Raw genomic sequence first — 22,619 nt, forward strand, 5'->3', positions numbered from 1 at the left:
GATACAAACCTACATTTTTATAATTCATGACTGAAAACATTTTCTAACATGATTTTGATGTGCCATTTACATGGTAATGCAATGTCTGATTTTAAAATGGGTTTTGAAGGATGAATTTTGAGATTTTATGTTTTCAAGTGATATATAACTTCTGATGATTTCTAAAATGTGATAGAGAAAAAGGCAACGAGGAAGTCTTTTTTTTTTAACAAAGGTCAAAGCTCCTTTTGTAATGTAGATTTCTGAGGGTGCACTCTTGTCATAAATTGATCTATTACTTTTCCTACATAATTTTTAACAAAAAATATTGGTAAAATATATATTTGGGAGTCTTAGACCTTTCCAACGATATATAGTTTGTCAAGATTAGATTAGATTTGATTGTAATATAGTATAGTCAACGTAGGTGTCCTGTATACGGGACGGGGTGACAATTAACAGGTTAAAGTCACCTACTGATTATAACTGCATTTCCTGCATGACCTTTTCTTTTAGGTTATTGCTTGTTTGTGTGTTCAGCATTTTTTTATTTTATTATTATTGTTATTATTATTATTATTATTATTTTTCATGAACCTCAAAATCTGATCTGGCAATACATTTATTAACATCTGTCTTCAGACTTGTTAATGAATATTCTCAGATTATGATCTGCATTCTTGGGTTCACTGTAGCTGTGTGGATCATTACAGAACGAGTTTAAGATTAATGCTTGTGCTCTCTGAACTCTTCTCTCCAAATGAACTGATTGTTAAGCATTAATCCCTCTCTAAGTCAATCTGCCATGCTACCTCTGGCAAAGATATATTAGAATTGAAAAACCCGGCAGATTTATCTTACTGTCTCTTGTTTGTTCCTCTTTATCCCCTGCTGAATACCAGTAGGAACTGGACCCTGCCTCATTTAATGGCCTTCCTCTTAACTTGCAGGATTTATGTTTATGATGGAAGAGCTCTTGTTTGTGAGAGGTGCTGTGATTCCACAACCATTTGGAGGCTTAATGAGGGAGAGGATATTTCAGAGTCTTAATAGTTTGACCCTTTGATGACATCATTGGTTTCACTGTTCTATAATAGGAAATGTCATTTAAATTCATGCATTTCACAATGTTATTTTTCGTGTGAATACTTTTCAAGAGCATTTTCATAGTTATATATATATATCCTTTTTTAATGTAAAGTACATCGAAAGCTATACTTTGTGTTATATTTGTATATACTTTGTATTGCATTATATAATATTAGCATTTCATTTTTAGAAAACTACTTAACGGTGCTGTGTGAGTGTTTCTAATAACAAATTTGTTATCTTTCTCTTCTTGGACTACCATGATCAAGTTCTCTCCTTCTTTGAAGAAATTCTATTTAAAAAACATTTTCAAAACGGCAGTTTCCTTCACCACTATAGAAATGTACCTAACTATGATGACTTCTGGTTCTGAGAACCCTGGAAATGTAAAAAAAAAAAACAGTGTTTGTTGTATTTCTTCAGTTAAATGCAAAAGTAAATAAATAAATGATGACAGAATTAATTTGGGGTAATTTTCTCAGCGTCACAAGTGAATCATGTGCCTTAAAGATTATCTTTCTGGCTTTCCAAAATGCCTCTGTGTTCCAAAACAGTCTTCTGTCTCAGCATTTACTTTGTCTTTGTCTTAGTGATGAGCACAGGCCATTCTTCTTCTGACCCAGTTTCCCCAGTGGTGGACAGTTTTCCTCTGGGGGGTTGAGATTTCAAGCGGAGTGTGTCTTTTGAGTATGTGCAGTCATTTATCTGCTTCTGTGTGGATGAGAGTTTGTGTGTGTGTGTGTTGGTCTTCTGAGCACATGACGTACGGTGAAGCCACCTGGACCCAATTAAGGGAATAAGCTATTTGGTTCACATTTTGTGCTCGAAGCTAATGAGCATTTTAGGTAAAATGACAGAATAGATGATAAGGACTTTCTGTTCATTTGTCCAATTTTACAGTATGTCAATTGCAAATTGTTGGAGTGGAATTTGAAGTAAATTTTATATTGTTGCTGATATTGGTTAGCACAGATCTATAGACAAATACGTAAGCTTTACAGTGCATGCCGAAACCCAGCTGTTTATCTCAGTTCAGCTGTTGTGGAGTTCTCTCTGAGAAGCTCAGTGGTCCTTTTGTTAATGAATAAGAGCTCTCACTTAATTAAAAAGGACTATTGTAATACCATGTTATTTTGAACTGTTGATGTAATGTACCATGATAATGCTATGTATTTATGACCATGTCATGAAATGTCCATTTGCATCATGGCCATAATGAACACCCTGCCACAACCCTTATCTTAATGTATGCTGAATACTTTTTCCTTTTATTCCTTTTTGTTTTTCTCTCTGTGCCTCTTTTATATTAGAGGATGCAATTCAACAGCGTTGTTGATTTGCTTTATGAGGGCCTAGCTAACTTTGAAGCTTTAATAAATAATGCTGGTACATTATTTTGCTGTTTGCTAAGTTAATGTTGTTGTTGTTGATTCAGTAGTCAGTTGTTAATTGGTATTTGGTGATTGCTGATTGTCATCATTATTGAAGTATGTTTGTCTATATAAAACTGTTTTGCAGGATGTTCTTTTGTGAGTTACCTTCACACTGTATAGTATATGTATTCATAAATAATTGATTGACAAATGAATGCCTATTTTAGTGTATATGTATAATATACAAACACACAAAGGTGTTTCAAAATACGTTTCAATACGATTTTTTTAAATGTTTAATGCACCAAGACTATAATAACATAATATATAATGTTTTTATAAAAAAAATTTTTTTTTTTCCTGTGATGACACAGTGTGAAATCCGTGGTACATTTTTTTCAGGATTCTTTGATGAAAAATAAAGTTTAAAAGAACGGCATTTATTTCAAAATCTTTAGTACCAATATACATGTCTTTCAGCCACTTTCAATAAAATTGACATATCCTTGCTGAATAAAAGACTTAATTTTTATATCCTGTTTTACCCCCAAACCCTTAAATTGTAGTGTATCATGGTTTCCACAAAAATATTAAGCAGCCAAAACTGTTTTCAACACTGATAATGAAATGTTTCTTAAGCACCAAATCGGCATATTAGAATGATTTCAGAAGGATCATGTGACCCTGATGTCTGGTGTAATAATGCCTGCTGAAAATTCAGCTCCGCATCAAAATAGAAACTTACATTTCAAGTTGTATTCAAATATAAACAGTTGTTTTGATACTAGTAACTAGTAATACTATTTCACAATATTACTGTCTTTACTGTATTTAATTGTATTATACTGCATTGTATTATATAATATACTGTATGCTTTGATATGATCTGTCGTAATGATCAGTCATCTGTACTTGGTAACGTGGATAGCTCTCTAGAATTTACAGTAGTGTTTGTTGGGTAAAAAACTCTAGAAATTTTCAGAAAAACTTTCTTGGCTATAATAGCAGAAAGAAGAAAAAGAATCTTTCTGAAACATGATTTGGACTGATATAACAGGTGATTCACAGCTCGGTCGCACCTACATTAAATCTCTAATGTTTTTCTCGATAGTCTCTAAAACCCTAAAGACCGTCTTTCTTTATTTTCACATATTGTCTTCTCTTTCTTTTTCTGGTTGCTTAAGTGTTGTCCCTGGACGGTTAGTGCTGTAATTTTCTCTGGCCTTCACTCCATGAGATAGCTACTGGTGGTAATCACGTTACCACTTCCATCATCATGCTTACATACGGAGGCTATTATTTTCATTGCCATTAATTAGTGTTATGCTGTGTTTAGAAATCTGTGTTATCAAAAAATGGACTAAAGCCATCTCAAGGGGGTTAGCTTATATGGAAAGTGTGACTACGCTGGAGTATGTGTCATAATCTGCTTTAGTAGCTTGTTCAAATGCATCCCAAACTGTACTGATACACTGTAGTTGCTTTTGTTTTTGCCAGTATGTGAATTTAGATGAAATTTTGATATGTCAGGGTTCAGATTTAAAGCTTGATAGAGCTTGATATATGTGAGCATGGAAATCTTCCGTCCAAGCTGAACAGAGTTCACCGAAAAATGAATCAAATCATCCTAGGTGTGCATGATTTTCTTCTTTCAGATGGTTCCTCAGAGTCATGTTAAAATTTGCCTTTGATCTTTCAAGCTGTTTAATGCCACTCAGCAGGTGTTGCAGTGCATCAGTCCAAAAAAAGTGAAATAAAAAGCATCCATAAAAAAGTGCCTCACACGGCTCCAGAAAATATCAATATTCAAAACGTTATAATCACTTTAATGAAGCTTGTGCCAATTAGGGTTGGGTACCAAAACCTGGTGCCAATATGGGATGATCGATTGAAATATTTGTACTGGTCCTCCGAAATGTACACAAGAAGCATTGGCGTCGGTAGGCTTTTTTTAGCAGGGCTATTGTGATTATCTGCATAAACTGTACACAAATTCACGATAGCCCTTAGTGTCAGTCCTCTTAAATTTCACATGAAAACGGCGGCAGACTGGTCTCCTTCACGTCTTTCAGCACGCTCTTTAATCTACAGACTGCGGTGGAACAGCGCGAGCAGACTCAAACAGAAACAGAGGACACACGGTGTGTTTATCAACAGATTGTTAGAATATCTGCATCTGTGTAGTTCTTTGTCATAAATACAGTTTTCAAAAGGTCACAAGGGAGCAATCGTTTTCCCATTTACTGTAAAGTTTTCACTTAAAAATCTCACTAGATTATTGTTCAAATTAATGGTAAAATGAATGTTTGGAAATATAAACTGATATTTCCTACTGACATAGTACAGCAAAATAATAATAACTGGCTTAAAACCCTTTTTTGGGGTGAAAATACTAATGTGCCTAAGACTGTACTTTACAAATGACATTGTTGCTACTTTATAAAGAATGAGCATACAGTCATTCACAGAACTGATTAAAGACAGTGACAGACAGCACTCATTTTAACTAAATATCAGAGTGATTGACAGAGATACAGTAGAAACATTATGTGTGGTTTTGCATCAAATAATGACCCGTATCATGAAATACATTTATTAGCCTTAGAGTAAGGGAAGCACAACTTGGGAAATGAGAGCATCCAAGGAGCATGTGAAAGCTATGGATTTATTTTCAATATTTTGTAATGTTCTTTAATGTAATCCATTGTTTTTGTGGCTCTTTTTTATTTTTTTTAAGTATTAGTTCTGGCACCATTTAGGGACCGGTACCATTTTAAAAGTATCGAAATGACACCAGTAAGAAACCCAATTGATACCCAACCCTAGCACCAACAGTTGTACACAGAAGCAGCTCCAGGCTGAAGATGTATGAGGTCTGCATTGCTCATATGCCGGTGAGTCTCGTGAAAACCAATATTTGTTAACAGGAGCAAAAGAAGCAAAGTTTCCTTAATTTAGTTTAGGAAAACAAGTCTCCTGTTGGCTTATATTGAAATCCTCCGATATTCTTCTGTACAAATCATTGTTTTGTACTTCTAATTAGTGACTGTTGTTTTGCTTGGATCTCTCCGGTGCGCTTCCACGTTCATCACCTCTGAACGGCGCATGCATACAGTGCGCAAGCTAGAATACATTTGATTATTACATTTTAAACATGTTTATTTTTCTTACAAAACCACATCGATTCGCTACAGGAGGACTTTTTTCACCCCGTGTGAGACACTTTTTTTATGGATTAGCTTAGATGGAATATGTAAAAAAAAAAAAAAAAAAATAGCGGTGGAACATGTAAGGCAAACAAAGTAGACATGTAAAGGCAATGTCTGGGAATTTTCTTTGATGGCTCTGAGAAATAGATTCTCTCTGTATTCTTGCTCTTAGCCAGACCAGAGTATTTGAGCCTGTGGATGTGTTAGGAAATATTTAGTAAAGATCAATAATGCCATCTGCCATGTTGGATCTCCCTGTTGCTGTAGATGCTTGACTGGATCGATGCTTGACTCAGAGCCCTGTAGGCCACATAGTTGTGTAGTGGACATGCCCCTGTTACACAATCATGTCCTCATGACTATATGGGTATTTACTGTAAATTGGGTTTAAGGATGTTTTGACTGTTTAAATTATATGGGGACCATGATTCATTTTACTACAGAGAATATTTGTTCAGTCTGGGGTTATTTTTGAAAATCATTTGCTGTCTAGACATTAAGGGTAAAGTCTTTGCTACAAAATAACAGCCACTGAAACCACCATCTGTGTACTGTTAATTTAAAACCCTTTAGGCATGTTGTCACAATGGGAACCTGTTATTTATTTGTCCTGATTTGAAATACTGATCTACAATGGCACTTTGAAAAATTCAAATTATATATATATGTGTATATATATACACATTGTTGGGGAAAGTTGCATTGAAAAGTAATGCATTAGAGTATTGCGTTACTTCCTAAAAAAAGTAACTAATAATGATACTTTTTATGGAAAGTAATGTTTCGTTACTTTTGCAATACTTTTTCTTTTCAGGCTTAGCATAATTTTTTTATATTCAGAACACCTACCAAACCACCCCCCACCCCCCCACCCCCCACCCCCATTGCTACTGATCATTGATGGTTAATACTGGTTAATAAAATAGAATTAAATACATAGAGGATATTTTTGTTATTTAACATGTTTTGGATTTATGTCTTGCATTTGCATTTGACTGTTTTTTGAAGAATACTGAATCTGTTTTTGTGCCAGTGAGATAAGTAAATACATGTTGACATTTAGTCTAGAACAACAGTAACCTCATGTTCACACAGATCACACAACGCCTCTGCAATTACTACTCTCAAGTAGTTCTGTCAACATGAGGACAGGAGAGCTCTCAGTCAATACATGAGGAAACAAAGTAACTGGCGTTACTAATTTGAAAAAGTAACTAAAAATACTACTTTTAATTTTACTTTTACATTAGTTTACTAGTTACTTGAAAAAAGTAATCTGATTAACTTGCATAACACTGTATATATATATTTCCAGATTTGGGTCAAATATGGACTAACCCAGCTTTTGGTAAAAAAAAAAAAAAAGATTACCCAATAGTTGAGTTAGTCCATATTCGACCCAAAGTTAGGTTGTAACAACCCAGCATTTTTTAATAGTGTAAATATATATAGTATAAATTTTACATATTAATATAAAATAGCTTATTATATACATAAATAAAAAAACTGACATACACACACACGCATATATTTAAAAAAATGCCATATATAAAACTGAAACATTTAAATGTGTGATATATTACCTTTATATCAGTGTGAGAACTCTGACATTAAAGGATAGTTCATCCAAAAATGAAAATTTGATGTTTATCTGCTTACCCCCAGGGCATCCAAGATTTTGACTTTGTTTCTTCAGTAGAAAACAAACACAAAGATTTTTAACACAAACCGTTGCAGTCTGTCAGTCTTATAATGGAGGTGAATGGGAATCACTGCTAAAACATACAATAAAAATAAAAAATAAAAATAAAAAAACATACACAAACAAAACCAAATTAATCCCTGTGGCGCATGACAATACACTGATGTGTAAAGACACAAAACGATCGCTCTGTTCAAGAAACTGAGCATTATTTATTTTATTTTTTTACCTCTGATTCACCGCTATGCCTGAACTGTACTGAGTGCATCCTAAACACAGCCTGTGCATGAGGTGTCTTCTTCTTCTTCTTGCTTTATGGCGGACCGCAGACTTATAAGTGCATTACTGCCACCTATTTCCTTAATGGACCATTCACATTCCCAATTGAGATTGAACAGACTGATCGTTTTGTGTGTTTACACATAAGTGTATCTTCACGAGCCACAAGCTTTAATTTGGTTTTGCTTGTGTACATTTTTTTTGACTCTCAAAGACTCCCATTCACTTCCATTATGACTGACAGACTGCAATGGTTTGAGTTAAAAATCTTCATTTGTGTTCTACTGAAGAAACAAAGTCACCTACATCTTGGATGCCCTGGGGGTAAGCAGATAAACATCAAATTTACATTTTTGGGTAAACTTTCCCTTTAATGCAAATGCTTTCTGTCTTTTATGTTTGTGATGCTGAAATCAATTTTGTATCAGCAGTCGGCAGTGTGATTCAATAATGGATTCAGTTCATTCTTTGATCTGAAATGTCATTCGACTTTGGACACGAGCCGTTTCAACATTCTCTCTTTACAAACATCCACCCACCTACATTCACACACACACAGGCACACAGATACACACACCCACAGTTACAGCACATTCGTAAAGTCATCATATGCCATCTGTCTGTGTCTCTTAGGATGTACAGTGTGACAGTGAAAGTGTTTTTAAGCCATATCAAATCAGACAACTAACAACATCTCTCCACACCACAGGATTAAAAAAACGAACCAGGAAGGCTTTCGGGATACGGAAGAAAGAAAAGGACACTGACTCGACGTAAGTTTTACTAATTTATATACCAGAAATTTGCCTGATGTATCATATTTTATTACATTTTATCATGATTATTAAATGTTAAACTGTATATATATATATATATATATATATATATATATATATATATATATATATATATATATATATATATATATATATATATATATATATATATATATTATAATCATAATAAAATGTGATAAAACAGGCTTTAAATAACTAAATATAATATTGATTTGTACATCTCTTAGTCGTTATTGTATTGCATTGCATTGTTTTGTCCTCAATAAGAATACAGAGCTTTTAAATATAATCTCACTAAAAACTACAATTGGGGATATATTTATATGCAATTCATGCCAGTAATATTAACATAGATTGCATGGTCATTATAAACTTTTTAGAATTATATCTTACTTTTTGGCCTTAAAAATATCAGTAACTGCACTGAATTACATATTTCTGCCTAAATATGCTTTTTACTTTGGCAAGTCGTGAGCTGTAAAGGCTTAATGTGTTGAATATGATGTTCAACAAAAGCTCATATGCAACTTTTTTAAGGATTTTATTTGTAGATTTTGTCTAAAGGTTTAATTAACTGTTCCATTTCAAAAAATAAAAATGAAAAATTGTTTGTCTATTATCTCACATGTCAGTCTTTACAAGATTAATGAATTTTTAATAATAGAGCTTCCTAATGCAAGCTGATGGAGTTCTCTCACAAATCTATCAACACAATGGAGCATTTGCTGCTTACACATTATGAATCCCTGTCTCCTGCTTCAGGGTGTTATAGATGATGGATGTTTTGAGTGTGTTTGTCTGTTTGGGACCCAGCACACAGGTGTTTCTGTGCCTCAGAGTGAAGCCAGGCTAATTACTTCTGTGCTTGAGTTGAGAAAAAAAGAGAGGCTCGCATGTTAAGTGGCGATTAAATACCTCTTTGTCTCTTTATTTTGTTTTCTCTGCTTTTAGGGGGTCACCGGATAGAGATGGTGGAGTAAGTATCGCTTCATTTGCAGCATTGTTTCAAGAGACAGATTTACTATTATTTGTCTTTTGGATTTTAAATTTATTTTTATTTTTTTATTATTATTTAGGGCTGCCAAAGTTGATGATTAACATGCAGTTAATCAAATGTTTCACATTATTAATGTGTGTATTCAGTTCACTCCTTTCTTTGTGATTTCTGAGAAATTATGTAATTATGAAATATTCTGAGCTAATCAGAGGCCAGTAAACCCAGATTAGTCATTTGCATTCTTTGTATGGTAAAAAAGGTAATGTAAACAAGTTTTTTTTTTTTTTTTTATGTGAAGCCTTATTGGAAATATAAATAATCTGACATGGTGAAAAAGTTTAATAACTCAAATGATGTCTTTATTTTCTGTATGATGGATGTCCATGAAACAGGAGCCCCAAGACACTGAATCGGTACTGAATATAGAGACAGCATGGTTATATAGCTTAAGTCTAAAGCTAGAACTGAATACTCACTAAGCACCTGTAGATTCCCCCAAGCGACACCCCCAAATAGGCCAGACTCATCTAATTAGAAATCAGTGAAACTGAGTGATGTTACTAAAGTTGTGTTTTGATTTGCTCAGCCACAGAAAAAGACCAACGGGGCTCCAAATGGCTTCTATGGGGAGATTGATTGGGACAGATATGTAAGGACATCATTTTTAATACCTTGATGATACTCAGCAAAGCATGACAGCTCGAGTCTGCTACATTAATGGTAGTTTGGTTAAAAAAAATACCTTCCACTGCATCTGTAAAACTGACTGACTTCAGTTCTTTTCTTTTGCAGAACTCGCCTGAGGTAGATGAAGAAGGATATAGCCTCAGACCAGATGAGGATGAGGGAGATATCCTTTCATTTTGCCATAAATGATCGTGATTACATTTTTTGAATCTTTGATTGTATCAATAAGCAAAGAGAATTGTATTTGTATGTCATTTTTAAAAATTACTAATTATTTGTGAATGAAAATGAAAATGTTATCCCTTAACAGCTCTCCACCAGCTCCCAAAGAAAAGTCTTACTTTTTCTCCTCCAGTGAGTCTGAAGAAGAGGAGGACCACCGCAAAAAGTTTAAGATCAAAATCAGACCGCTGCCAGCAGATGCTAACATTGCGGCTCCCTCCGTGGATGAACTAAAAGCCTCCATTGGCAATATAGCTCTGTCTCCCTCGCCTCTGGTGAGTCCAGCCAATGTTACCATGCATTTCAAGCTTATGATGTTGTTTCCTGTCACTTTTCTTACTTTAATATCACATGACTCAATAGTCTCTGCTGTGTTATATGTGTTAAAGGGATAGTTCACACAAAAATGGAAATTTGATGTTTATCTGCTTACCTGTGACTTTCTTCAGTAGAACACAAACAGAGATTTTTAGCTCAAACTGTTGCAGTCTGTCAGTCTTATAATGCAAGTGGATGGGAATCACAGCTAAAACATACAATAAAACTAAAATATATATACACAAACAAAACCAAATTAAACCCTGCGGCTTGTGGCGATAGATTGATGTGTAAAGACACAAAACGATTGGTCTGTTCAAGAAACTGAACAGTATTTATATAATTGTTTACCTCTGATACACGCAATGTGCAAACAGTTCGAACTCTCCTGAGTGCGTCCTTCTGAGCGTATAAATACTGTTCGGTTTCTTGCACAGACTGTGTCTTTACACATCAATGTATCCTCACTAGCTGCAGGGTTTAATTTGGTTTTGTTTGTGTGTTTTTTATTTTATTTTATTTTTTTATTGATGTTTTAGACGTAATTCCCATACATTTAAATTATAAGACTGATAGACTGCAACAGCTTGAGCTAAAAATCTCAGTTTGTGTTCTGCTGAAGACACAAAGTCACCTACATCTTGGATGCCCTGGGGGTAATCAGATAAACATTAAAATTTGAGTGAACTATCCCTTTAACAGTTTTGTATTTTGTACTTATTTTGTACTTATTTTGACAAAAAATATATAGCAAAATACCATGAGGCTTATATATAGGGCTTAGCAATAAAAAAATAATTATTATTAAAACGATAACATGAGTTCAATAAATGTTCGATATAATGTTTATACGCAAAAAATTTTTTACAAAACAGTGCTGCTATTTTAACTGAGCCACACAGACCATTTATCCGGTTAGCACAAAGTTCAAATGGCAGTGCAGCACGAGCTCACTAGAGCAGATGCGATTACTCACTGATAAGTCTCGATCATTAAACAGCGCTGTGAGAGCCAGTGTGAAGTGCTTGAATTCAGTGAACAGCACATATGACTTGGTAAACTAGTTTGAAACTGGATGAAACTGTGCTAAAAAACAGGAGAAACACTGTGTGCAATGGTACAGTCAGAAGGCTTTTCAGTCTACAAATCACCATTTTTTTTTTTTTTACCATAGATTTACTGTAGTAACACTAGCTGCACCATGGTATTGTGGTAGAAATTGGTTGTTGATATCGAATGTTATTATATTATTATTGCAGACATGTATTAAATGTATTAAATTTAATATAATATAATATATATAATAATAATAAATATTGTTATTACTAATATTGCAGCCTGCACTGTAAACTTTGTTGAAAATACACATCATCAATGTCAGGCAACACAAACTGATTTGAACATGCACAAACTAAGAAATACATTTTCTATTGAGATATTTACTTTAAAGAAAAATTACTGAAAAAGTGTAAAGAATTCAAAACCAAAAGTGAAGTGTTTGCAATGTTCTGACCATAAAGAGTAGTTTATACCACACCAAACGATCTGGTTTCTACAACTATCACTTAAGAGTGAAAATCTGCAAAAGATGATGTGAAATTTTTTTTTGGCCATATCACTCAGCCCTACTTATATATCATATGTAGATTTAGTATTACTATTATGTAGATAGTATTACACGTTACTTCTACAGTGAATGTATACTTAAATTTGTTTTGCTGTCATGCTGTGAGTAAGCCTATTGGGTCAAGATCACGTCTGCCCTTTCTGATTCATATTGACTGTAACTCTCAGTGCATGTTTGAGAGGCAATTTATGGACACTTTGTGTTGGTCAGTAAGGAGAGCAAAGAGCTTGTTGCACTGTTGCATATTTTATTTGTACTATATAAAGAAGCTTGTGAAATGGAAGAAGTGCTTTAGGTTCAATATTAACCTTGTCAACTCAATTTTATTGTCACATAATGACAAAAGCAGTGCAAATTACTTGTTTTTTGTGGGGTGTTGCATGTAGATGTGTAGTTAATATGAGACTATCACACTGTGGAGGCTGTTTCTAGAGTCGCAATGTGAGCAGTTCAGATGAAGTTGCTTTGCGTTTTAGTAGTTCAAAAATGCCTACCTGCCATTTCACTAAAAATATTTTGAGTTTCGGCAGTCTGTATGGCTGCATCGTATTATTTAAAGCTGTTTTAATGAACTTTAAAAGGAGGATGAATTAGGATGTACCTTGAACAAGAATGTCTTGTTGGTGTGCCATATATACTGCATTTAGGAGATGCCTGTGTGGTCAATCCATGTCTAAACATTCTCCACTGGATAAAAGCAGACTCCTTTAATAAATCAGTAGTAAAATGATTTCTCTTTTTTATCAACAAGGAAACATTATATTTGGCTAAAAGTGGCAGTAAATACAATATACAATAATAATTTAAATTGCAAGAATATCTCACTTTTTCACTGTATTAAATACATGCAGCCTTAATGAGCATAAAAGACTTAAAAAACATTACAAAATATGACCAACCCTAAACTTTTGAACAGTAGTGTATGGTAGTACAATGGTAATTTTGGCACTTTTGGTACTCCAAAGCATCCATCAGATTTTACCATGAAATGTAAATATTCATTCACAAAAAAGACTATCCTGAGAACATCTGATTCATATGGCGTGTGTGTGTCCAGACTGAAGTACTGACTTTTAACAACTTTTTGCCGGTGAAACCGTCTGGATTTCTTATTACAGATGTCATTCAGATGATATATGGTGTAGACAAGTCTTATCTGACTCACTATTTTCATCTGGAGTCAGAGTGAGTAGGAGTTTCAGGTGGAGTCTCGCACTGGAGTGTCACTCCGTTCTCTCTCAATAATTCAGATTGGAAACAGGGCACAATGACTCCACTGCATGGAGCAACAAGTCTACTGAGAGAGCACAGGCCGCCGGGCTAGAGCATGCCACATGATGAACTTGCACACTAAATTATTCATGCGCATAGATACATGTAATTCCGTCAGTGTGCTTTCAAACCTTTTTTTGTGTCTTGTTAATTAATCTTACTCTGATCTACAACTCAGGACAAACTACTGGGGTGTTTCTTTTTCTGCCTTGTTCCTAAAATTAATTGGCACTCGGATTGGTCTTTAGCTATCACAAAGTAATTATCTTTTCTGGGGTTTTCATTAGCTCTTATTCCCGAAGTTAAATTTGAATATGCACGTTTATGAATTGCTCTCTCAGTATGTTCAGTGAATGCTAAACAGTGCAGTTTATTTAGCTAGAGCTAGCTTTATGAACTGATTGCATTGTGCCTGTTGTGGAATGTGTAGAATAAAATAGTTCCAGTCCTGGCTTCTTGAATCCATGATGAAGTAACAGTTATGATCTGAAACTCCCTCAATGGATCGTTATTCTTTTTATTTTTAATCCATTTATACATTTTTAGGGATAAAAACACACTGCATTCATAAGGGTTAAAATAATTGTTATATTGTTGCAATAATGATCCTGTTTAGACATTTTTATTTAGGATAGATGTCCACAGACATATGCATGTCCATGGATTTTATAATTACTGCATAATCAGTAAATATAAAACATAAAAAATATGTTTTTATGGAAATTTTGAATACAGTTTGTATGTGTTATATCCCAAAATTTGCATAAAATATATGTACCTAATGGTTATTTTTTTTGGTAAATCACCCTAACGTCTGTCTCATACTTTCTTTGTGTTTTAACGCTGAAAAATAGCACTTTAAGCAGCCTTATGAGCTCAGTGACTGAAATCCACTTCGTCCAGTTTAATGGAACGCCTGGCATTCCTTACTCATGAATTAAACATCAGTCACATGCCCATCCTGTGCCATGGCAACCTGTGCGTATGTGTGTAGCCATGGTGATGTATTCTGAATACTCATCAGAAGAAAGTGGGAGCAAAGGTTGCACAACAGAAACTCTACAATAGAAAGCGCTCTCCTTCTATCAGAGTAGTGTGATAACTTGATCAGCTTGTTGAATTCCCTACTGTACTTCACCTGGGTAGCCAGAAAAGAGATATTGCATCCAGCCAGCCATGCAGAGCGCATGGAGAGGTAAATGTAAATGTAATGGTGGAGTTATAGTCGAGTGAAAACAAAGGCATGGGGGTTCTTCTTATAGCACACCTCTCAGCCAGGTGCTGTGTTCCATCTGGTATTCATGTTTTATTGATAAGGTATTATTTTTGGTAGTGTTCATCAAATTACAAGTACAGACATTCATTCAGGTCCCTCACTGAAATCTTATTCTAATGCCACGTTTCAATGATCTCCCTATTAGCTGAGATCTACTATGTGCTGGAGGCTGAAAAATGGACTAAATGGGTTTGCACAGTGTTGCATCATACTGTGATCAGTGTTTGTAGACATTTCTGCCATGTCATTCCTCTCAAATTCACTGTAATGTGTTTGTGGATGCTTACCATCACTATACTAATGTAAATCATGCTCCCTCTTCTTCTGTCTTTTCTACCCACCTGTCTGTCTATTTCTGTCTGGTGGCTGATATAGAGGAATAGTCCGGTAAGCTGTTTATATTTTGTCTAACCCTTTTGGAGTGACATTTTCACACGTTTCTCGTATGCCAATGTGAAGGTTGCATGCTTTGTGTTTGATATGCCATTAAGAACTGATCTAAGGTCAGTTTGGTTGTTTAGGGATGACTGGTGGGTGCTGAAATGGACAATATCTTGTAGAGATGTGTAGAGACTGTTTCCTGTTCATTCATGGACAGAAAACAAAAGCGTGTAGTTTCACCATGAGACTGAGAATTGATTAAGTAATATAATCTGACTACTTTTTGGTCATTTTTGATTACTTTTGACCTAACACTCATTTGTCTCATTGATTTGAATAGGATAATAATGTACCATATTGATATAGAAATAAAAAGAGAAAGAAGTAATATTCTGTTCTTCATTATCAGTGACATGAAGTGCATTAAACATTGGCCTACATTATATTATATTAACTGCAGGGGGTTCGTAAGTTGATGACAAGCTAATAAATCAAATCATAAATATATATAATTTAATACATAAAAATAAATCAAAATAAACTCTAAAAGAATTAACTATAATAAATGTACAATAATTTACTGTCATTGTGTGAATAACATGTAATCTTGTAATCAATAATAAAGTAACTGTAATCTGATTATTAATATTTTAAAATTTAATCACAAGTGCTTTATTTCTGGAATCTGATTATGAAACCCCTATTACAATTAAATGACTACCCAGTATATTAAAATGTGCTTATGTGCTTGGATCCTGTGCTTGTACATTTGTTTTTTTAGATGAATGATGAATTTCGATTCTTCTTTGCATCTGGTGTTTATACAAGTTTCACTTCAAAAAATGCCCAACTCTTACGTTAAAGTGTTTGGTTGCATGGCATCTTTCTGCATGTCCATTCTTGGCTCTGATTGGTTGGGACCATTACTTACAGTCTATAGGGTTAGACTGGCACTGGTACATCATCCTAATCACTCAGAACTCATGAGCCCGACTGAACTCAAACCCTTGTTCCTGGACCGAATCCTATGCTGTGAAGACAGGAGAAATAGGAGGGAAAAAATGAAATTTGAGGTGAAATTGGAGTGAGCAAGAAAGGGTGTCCACGTCCACAAGTGGATGTCAATAGAAAATGAACTTTTTTTGTCCTTTAATTTCCATTCTGATTGTGAATTTGGTGCAAGAGTATCATGACCACAATTTTTTGTTTGACGTATCTTTGACGTATCTCTTCGTAGGGTCTCATGAGCAGTGCATACTTTCTGTACTTTTAAATCCTCTGAAGACTAAACAGTGCTGAGACAAGCAGCTCTGCACAGATGCACCGTTGGCAATACAGTATATACCGTTTTTAAGCTGAAATCTGGAAAAGTGTCTTCTTGAACCAAATTATTTATAATAGCACTAACATAAGATGAGATTTTTACTGGGATGTGAATGTTACTCTGACAGTTACATGAAATATCTCCCTCATGCCATTCAAAAGCAAAAGGCTGAATTTTGGGAAGAAGGACACAAAAGGGAATAAAAGTAATATAAAAGTGCTCAAAATGTTGACTTGTGTTTCATATTTTCTCCAGCTGTATGATAGTTTTATATGATGAACAGATCAAATTCTTTATTCAAAATGAAAGAATATTTTAATGAAAATCATTATTAAAGCACATCAGAAAGGTAAATGTTTAGAGGTTGCTTTTGTTTAAAGTCTGTATTACTGATTTATCACTTTCTGACCAGGTGTCTCTTCTCTCTTCCTTTTTGCTGGTCACAGAAACGCAGCCCGGTAAGTGTCTTTTAACATTATTTTTCTGTTCCCCAATTGCTTGAACCACTGTGTGATTCAGTTGAAACAGTTATACAAAAGCAGAACTTTTGAATTTTGAAGTTAGCTTTGTTAAAAGATTAGAAGTTCAGAGAGATATGATACTTCCATGCAATGATATTTCTGTATAGAAATGCAAAGGTCAGAATCTGTATGAGTTTTTTATTATTAAAGTGTAATAATGACTTTTTTTAGGCATCACTATTAGTTACATTTAGCACTTTTATTCAAGTTCTCTTTCAACTTTTTTTAGCTGAATGAAATGCCAGTGTGAATAGAAATATTGCTTACTCATGTGTTATACACCCATGTGACCAAAAATGCTTGCTTTGAAGATCAAATTTTTTGGGTGTTGTAGAGCCTTGGCATGAAGCAAGTTCTTAATCTAAATTTGACTATTATCTTAATCTGGAAATATTGTCTGAATAATCATCTGAATAAAATATTTCATATTTTAGTACAAAGAATGCCATCTTGACGAATGAAAAATGAATGCGGCCTTCTTGTATTTGAAATTCCCAGCCACCCTGAAGAACCTGATGTAATAACATTTATGACAGTGTTATTTGTTACTAATGCATCAGTGAGTCAGATAAGATTGTACACCACCTGAGTCAATCAGAGGAATCAGATCTGTCAGCTGTAGAATGCATTGTGCAACTGCTATTTGCAAGGCATCAAGGCAATGTCTCTGTCTGAATTCTACTTACCATTCCCTTGATTAAATTGACCTAAAATGCACTCTTCTCAGCTGATGAGCGATATGGTGTTATGAGCTTTTAGTCTTATGAATGTTTTGGCCTTCTGTTTGTTTCAGGGGCTGGCAAAAAGAAATCCCAGTAAGTAATGCAATTTATTCTTGGGTTTATCAGTTTAATGTCAATTCAAATCTGACACGAAATAGTTGTCTGGAATTAAAATGTGAATATATAAAGGTTTTGCTTGCATGTGTATGAGTAGGTGCAGTTTATTTGTGTTCACTTGATCATGCTGTTATTATCAGGTCAAGAAATTGCACGACCGAGACGTCCTGTTCCAACGCCAGCCCCAGCTCCCGCCCCATCCCCGACACCTGCACCTGTGCCCCCTCCTGAGCCTGCTAGGTATCTATATGCACACTTACAGACTTAATGAAACAGTCATTTTGTCTGTTGTTTCCATGTTTATTATTACAAATATTAAGAAAACTAACTAAAACTATTAAAAAAAAAAATAAGTTTGCTAAAATAAAAAGTGAATTTCTAAAACGCAGGTTGCTTTTTGTACATGACATTTAGGTGAAAGTAATTTACATGCTGTTCAATGTTACAAAAGTTGCATTTTAATTTTAAATGTAAAGGTAATTTTTTGCAGTTAATTTCATTTCTCCAAGTACTGCTGTATTCCATGTCAATGTGATTTGACAAAGAAACTGTTAACCTGAATGGTATTATTTTGAGTATGGTACAGTGTAAACTGCTGTGCTGTGTGCATCATTACATGTAGATGGAACAATTTGTGCTAGAACTAAAATGTCTGGAATTGAAACTAAACAAAAACTAAACATATTTATTATTAACAAATATAAATACGATCAAAATTATTTATGCCCCGTTTAACCAATTAAACTATGTAAAACTTAAATTGAAAACCAAAATACAAAACAGAATTTTAAAAAAATTAAAAAAAATAGTACAGTACATAACCCTGGTTGTTGCAACTTATTGTTGTTAAACATTTGTTGACGTTTAAGTGAGTCTAAATGGATTATATTAGACAGTTTTAGAGTTGCAGCCTGGTGTGCATCTGTGTTGATGAGTCATGCAAATCTGGCTGAATTCTCCTCTATTTCAGTAATAAGAAATCTCCAGAGCCAGAGGATGCAACAGCCTTGTTTGGCCCTCCGCTGGAGACAGCCTTTGATGAGCAGAAGACCAGTGAAGGTACTGTTTGATGAAAAAGCAAATTACTTACCCCTGTGCTGCTTATAGATATAGATATTTCATTTATAAAATAACTGATATTTAATCATTCACAACCCAACAGAACCTGATCACAGCCCAGCTTCTTTACGTTGATGTCATTTACTTGAACAAAAATTCATTTTATTATATGTCATATACATTATGTGTCTTCAAGGGACACACAGAGGATATAAAGATTACATTTATTTTTATGCTAAAAATACTGTTTTTTTGCATGCTTCTATAATCTGTGCTGTTTTTTTGTTTTTTTTTAGCTTTGTGTAGTGTATACTACAGAACAGAATATTTATTAGTGCTTATTAGTTGCCTCCCACTCAGTTCCGTTTGCAGCAGTTGAAATGAAATCAGTTAGATTTATAACAGAAGCTAGGACTGAAAAGTGTTGCATGGTGATTCCTTCCTCTCTGTGAGTCACACAGTTAATTCTGCTCCCCCATCAACTGTGTAACATGTTCTCTTCCATAAATTAGTGGTGATAGAGGAACCTGAGGTTTGGGGTGCACCCCTGCCTGAGCAACACCTAGACTCCTCTCTGGCAAGACCTTTTCCTACAGGAAGTAAGTCATTGCTTGTGTGGCATGATTGCCATCATCCTGGTATCATATCCATACGTTCCAAAACAGTGAACCATTTTTTGATTGGAAAAATCATGATTGCCTCCAAATTTTTATTTTAATAACTTTCCCTTTGGCAGTTTCCATTAACCTACTAATTTCTAAGTCATTAGCCAGGAAAACAGACAAAATCCTAAGAGTCATCCAACTCATCCTGTACTCTTGTCATCTGGTGACAGTTTACTCAATGTGGCCTATTTTTATGTCTGCCCAAACCTCTAAAAAGCTAACTGACACTGAGCCTAATGTGTGGGTTCATTTAAGCTTAAGGCTAAATGATGTTTGCTTGCTAATAGCGATATATTTTACATAAATGTGTCAAGTACTAGGGCTTGCATGAATACTAAATTTTTTCCTAACAAATTTTCTGGACCTCTAAGCATCCTTGCAGTCCTATAATGGTCTATATACCCCAATTTGAAAGCCCCTGGATTAAAGGACTAATTGTAGAAATTATAGACTAATTGATTAGTCTGTGCAAGCCCTAGTAAGTGCATACTAAACAAATACGTGAAGTTTCTGCATATATTAACATAAGAATTATGTATCGTCCTAAATAATATGAAAATTGTGTGATTTAGTAGGTCACAAAGAGTAAAGTGTTATCATAAAGTCTGAGCTATTCATCCCATGCCACAGTCCTTCTCTGTTGTCTCTGACTATCTGAATGAGACCTTGCCTTTGCATGGTGCTGTGGGGCATGGAGTTGTGGCCTATGGGGGGTGGGGGGGGTGTATGTGAGAGCTTGTCTCAGCCGCACTAATGTCATTGCAGCTCTGCCTCCGCTTCCACCTAAGAATGTGCCGACCTTCCCCCCTCCGATTGAATCTGCTGCTACAGAACCTGCCGGTAAGATGCCCTCACGACCCAGGCCTCATCTATACCAGGGGTGTCTGATCCTGCTCCTGGAGGACCACGGTTCTGCAGACTGTATTTCCAATCCCAATTCCAACCACACCTCAACCAGCTAATCAATGTCTTGAGGAATACTAGAAACTTTGAGGCAGGTCTGTTGGGGCACATTGGAGCTTAACTCTGCAGTGTCTCCAGGAGTAGATTTGGACACCCCTGGTCCATATCAATATCTGACCCCAATGAGTGTGTGTCTGGATTCATTTGTGCTTGTCTTTTGGTCTTGTAAATTTATCTTTTGTTGGGAAGAGCGTTACTTGGTATCTCTTGCCGTTTCCTTTGTCTTTCCTTCTGCTTTCAGTCTGCTTATCATTTTTCTGTTTTTCTATGATATTTGTCTGGCTCCTGATGCAGATGGGCATAAAGAAGATGAGACCCTGCAGAGGCCCTCTATAACTGATCTAGACAACATCTTTGGCCCAGAAGATGCTTCAAAACCTGGTGAAGATGTTGGAGATAAGTGGGTCTGCTTCAACGATGAGTCACCTGAAAGACTTCCTCCTCCTTCAGAAGGAGAAACAGCACCTCCACTCCCCTCATCTCCACCTCCCCCAGCAGAACCTGCGCCCCCATTACCTAAATCACCACCTCCATCAGAAGAGCCGGATCCTCCTTTACCAAAATCTCCACCTCTTCCTGCAGAGACGGCACCTTCTCCTCCTTCCATTAAGTCACCAAAGGATAGCCTCCCACCTGTTCCCAAAGACACCACTCCTTCTCCTCCAACTGTCCCTCCTCCTCCGGTTGAAGAGGCCCCACCCACACTGAAATCTGATGATCTTTCTCACTCCAAAGCAGACTTTTCGCTATGTGCTCCCCTGACAGAGACCCATTCAGGCTCAACCAACAGCCCGCCAACCACTGTAGAGACAAGTGAAGGAACAATCACTTCACCCTTGGTTCTGAACCAAGAGGACAAAAAGAGCCCTGAAGAGAACCCAACAAAAGAGGACCCAAGTGAGAGCAGAGCTTCACCCAAAGACATTGGTCAAGGACCACGTTCGACACCTCCTCCTCCTCCACCTCCCACATACAGGGCAATAGTGTCATCCCCAGGGCCCATCCCTCCAGCTGGTACGAGTGGAAATGAAAGTGGTGAGTCTTATCTAAGAAAAGCCTGTCAACCAGACCATCGATCACAGAACATTTAAAGGTTTACTTCACCCAAAAAATAAACTTTGTGTTATCAACATTTCACTTGTCTTTTGAAACCTGGATGAGGCTTTCTGTGGGGCACGAAAGGAGTTATTAGCAGAAAGTGTTTTACAGTGAATGTTTCAGTGTGTTCCTCACACAAAGCTATCATATGACTTCAGAATATTTGAAAGTCGTATGGATATTTTGTGATGCTTTTTGGTACTTTTTGGAGCTGGTCCCCATCCAGTGTCATTGTATGGATGAGAGCAGCTTAGACTTTCTGCTAAACTTATCCTTCTGTGTGTCCTTGATAAAAGAAAGTCGCCCAGGTTTTGACATTTCATTGGCAAAATAATCATTAGTTGCTAACTTGTTTTATTGTGTTGATAATTTTGAAAAGGTTTTTAATTTTGAATAAGAAACTAAACCTGCCTCTCACCATTAACATTAAAAAAAGGGGAAAAAAATATTAGTTGAAGCCCCTTAATTTTAGGTGAACTAACCCTCAAACAATGGCAACCAGCAATATAAAAAAAATCCACGTTATTGAAAAAACTAATTTATATTTATAGAATATACCCTAAGGCAATAAACAGTAACAAAAAGTTCTGCATGTTGAAATACATATAAATTTGGTTGAGTCTGAATATCAAGTTGTTCTGCTCTAGTCACCATCATGTTACGTGTACTGTATATGGGTTTTTACAGGAGCACCGCCTTAGGAAGAAGGACGAAGGGTATCTTTTTGCCTCATTATAGAGTCATATTACTACATGTTTGGGTTTCGTATTTTGGCAGTTTCAAGTTTTAATGTTTTTGTTTTCTATGTTTCTGTAATCTTGGCAGGTTTCTGTGTAAAGTGTAATGGTTCTCTTAAAGTTTTATTTAATCTGAGCAGACTGGCTTGTTTAGGCAATTTCTGAGACTATTCCAGTCAAGTATCACACATTCTTGAATGTACAA

General features: G+C 35.4%; 1 protein-coding gene across 15 annotated transcripts in view; it reads left to right on the forward strand.

The window, feature by feature from the left end:
- LOC113050569 (SH3-containing GRB2-like protein 3-interacting protein 1) overlaps positions 1-22,619 on the forward strand; it is a 71,851-nt gene that overhangs the window by 35,284 nt on the left and 13,948 nt on the right. For 9 of the 15 annotated variants that reach the window (XM_026213644.1, XM_026213645.1, XM_026213651.1 and 6 more), the window contains 14 exons: positions 8,341-8,404; positions 9,380-9,404; positions 9,818-9,838; positions 10,012-10,074; positions 10,218-10,275; positions 10,431-10,609; positions 15,203-15,214; positions 16,979-16,990; positions 17,847-17,868; positions 18,033-18,132; positions 18,863-18,951; positions 19,464-19,550; positions 20,382-20,456; positions 20,874-21,614. In XM_026213644.1, coding sequence (XP_026069429.1) covers positions 8,341-8,404; positions 9,380-9,404; positions 9,818-9,838; positions 10,012-10,074; positions 10,218-10,275; positions 10,431-10,609; positions 15,203-15,214; positions 16,979-16,990; positions 17,847-17,868; positions 18,033-18,132; positions 18,863-18,951; positions 19,464-19,550; positions 20,382-20,456; positions 20,874-21,614 — 1,548 coding nt within the window. The remainder of the gene's footprint in view (positions 1-8,340; positions 8,405-9,379; positions 9,405-9,817; positions 9,839-10,011; positions 10,075-10,217; positions 10,276-10,430; positions 10,610-15,202; positions 15,215-16,978; positions 16,991-17,846; positions 17,869-18,032; positions 18,133-18,862; positions 18,952-19,463; positions 19,551-20,381; positions 20,457-20,873; positions 21,615-22,619) is intronic. The other 6 variants (XM_026213647.1, XM_026213659.1, XM_026213652.1 and 3 more) reach the window with 5 other exon arrangements.

This window comes from Carassius auratus, chromosome 31 (genome assembly GCF_003368295.1).
Source record: "Carassius auratus strain Wakin chromosome 31, ASM336829v1, whole genome shotgun sequence".
NCBI lineage: Eukaryota > Metazoa > Chordata > Actinopteri > Cypriniformes > Cyprinidae > Carassius > Carassius auratus.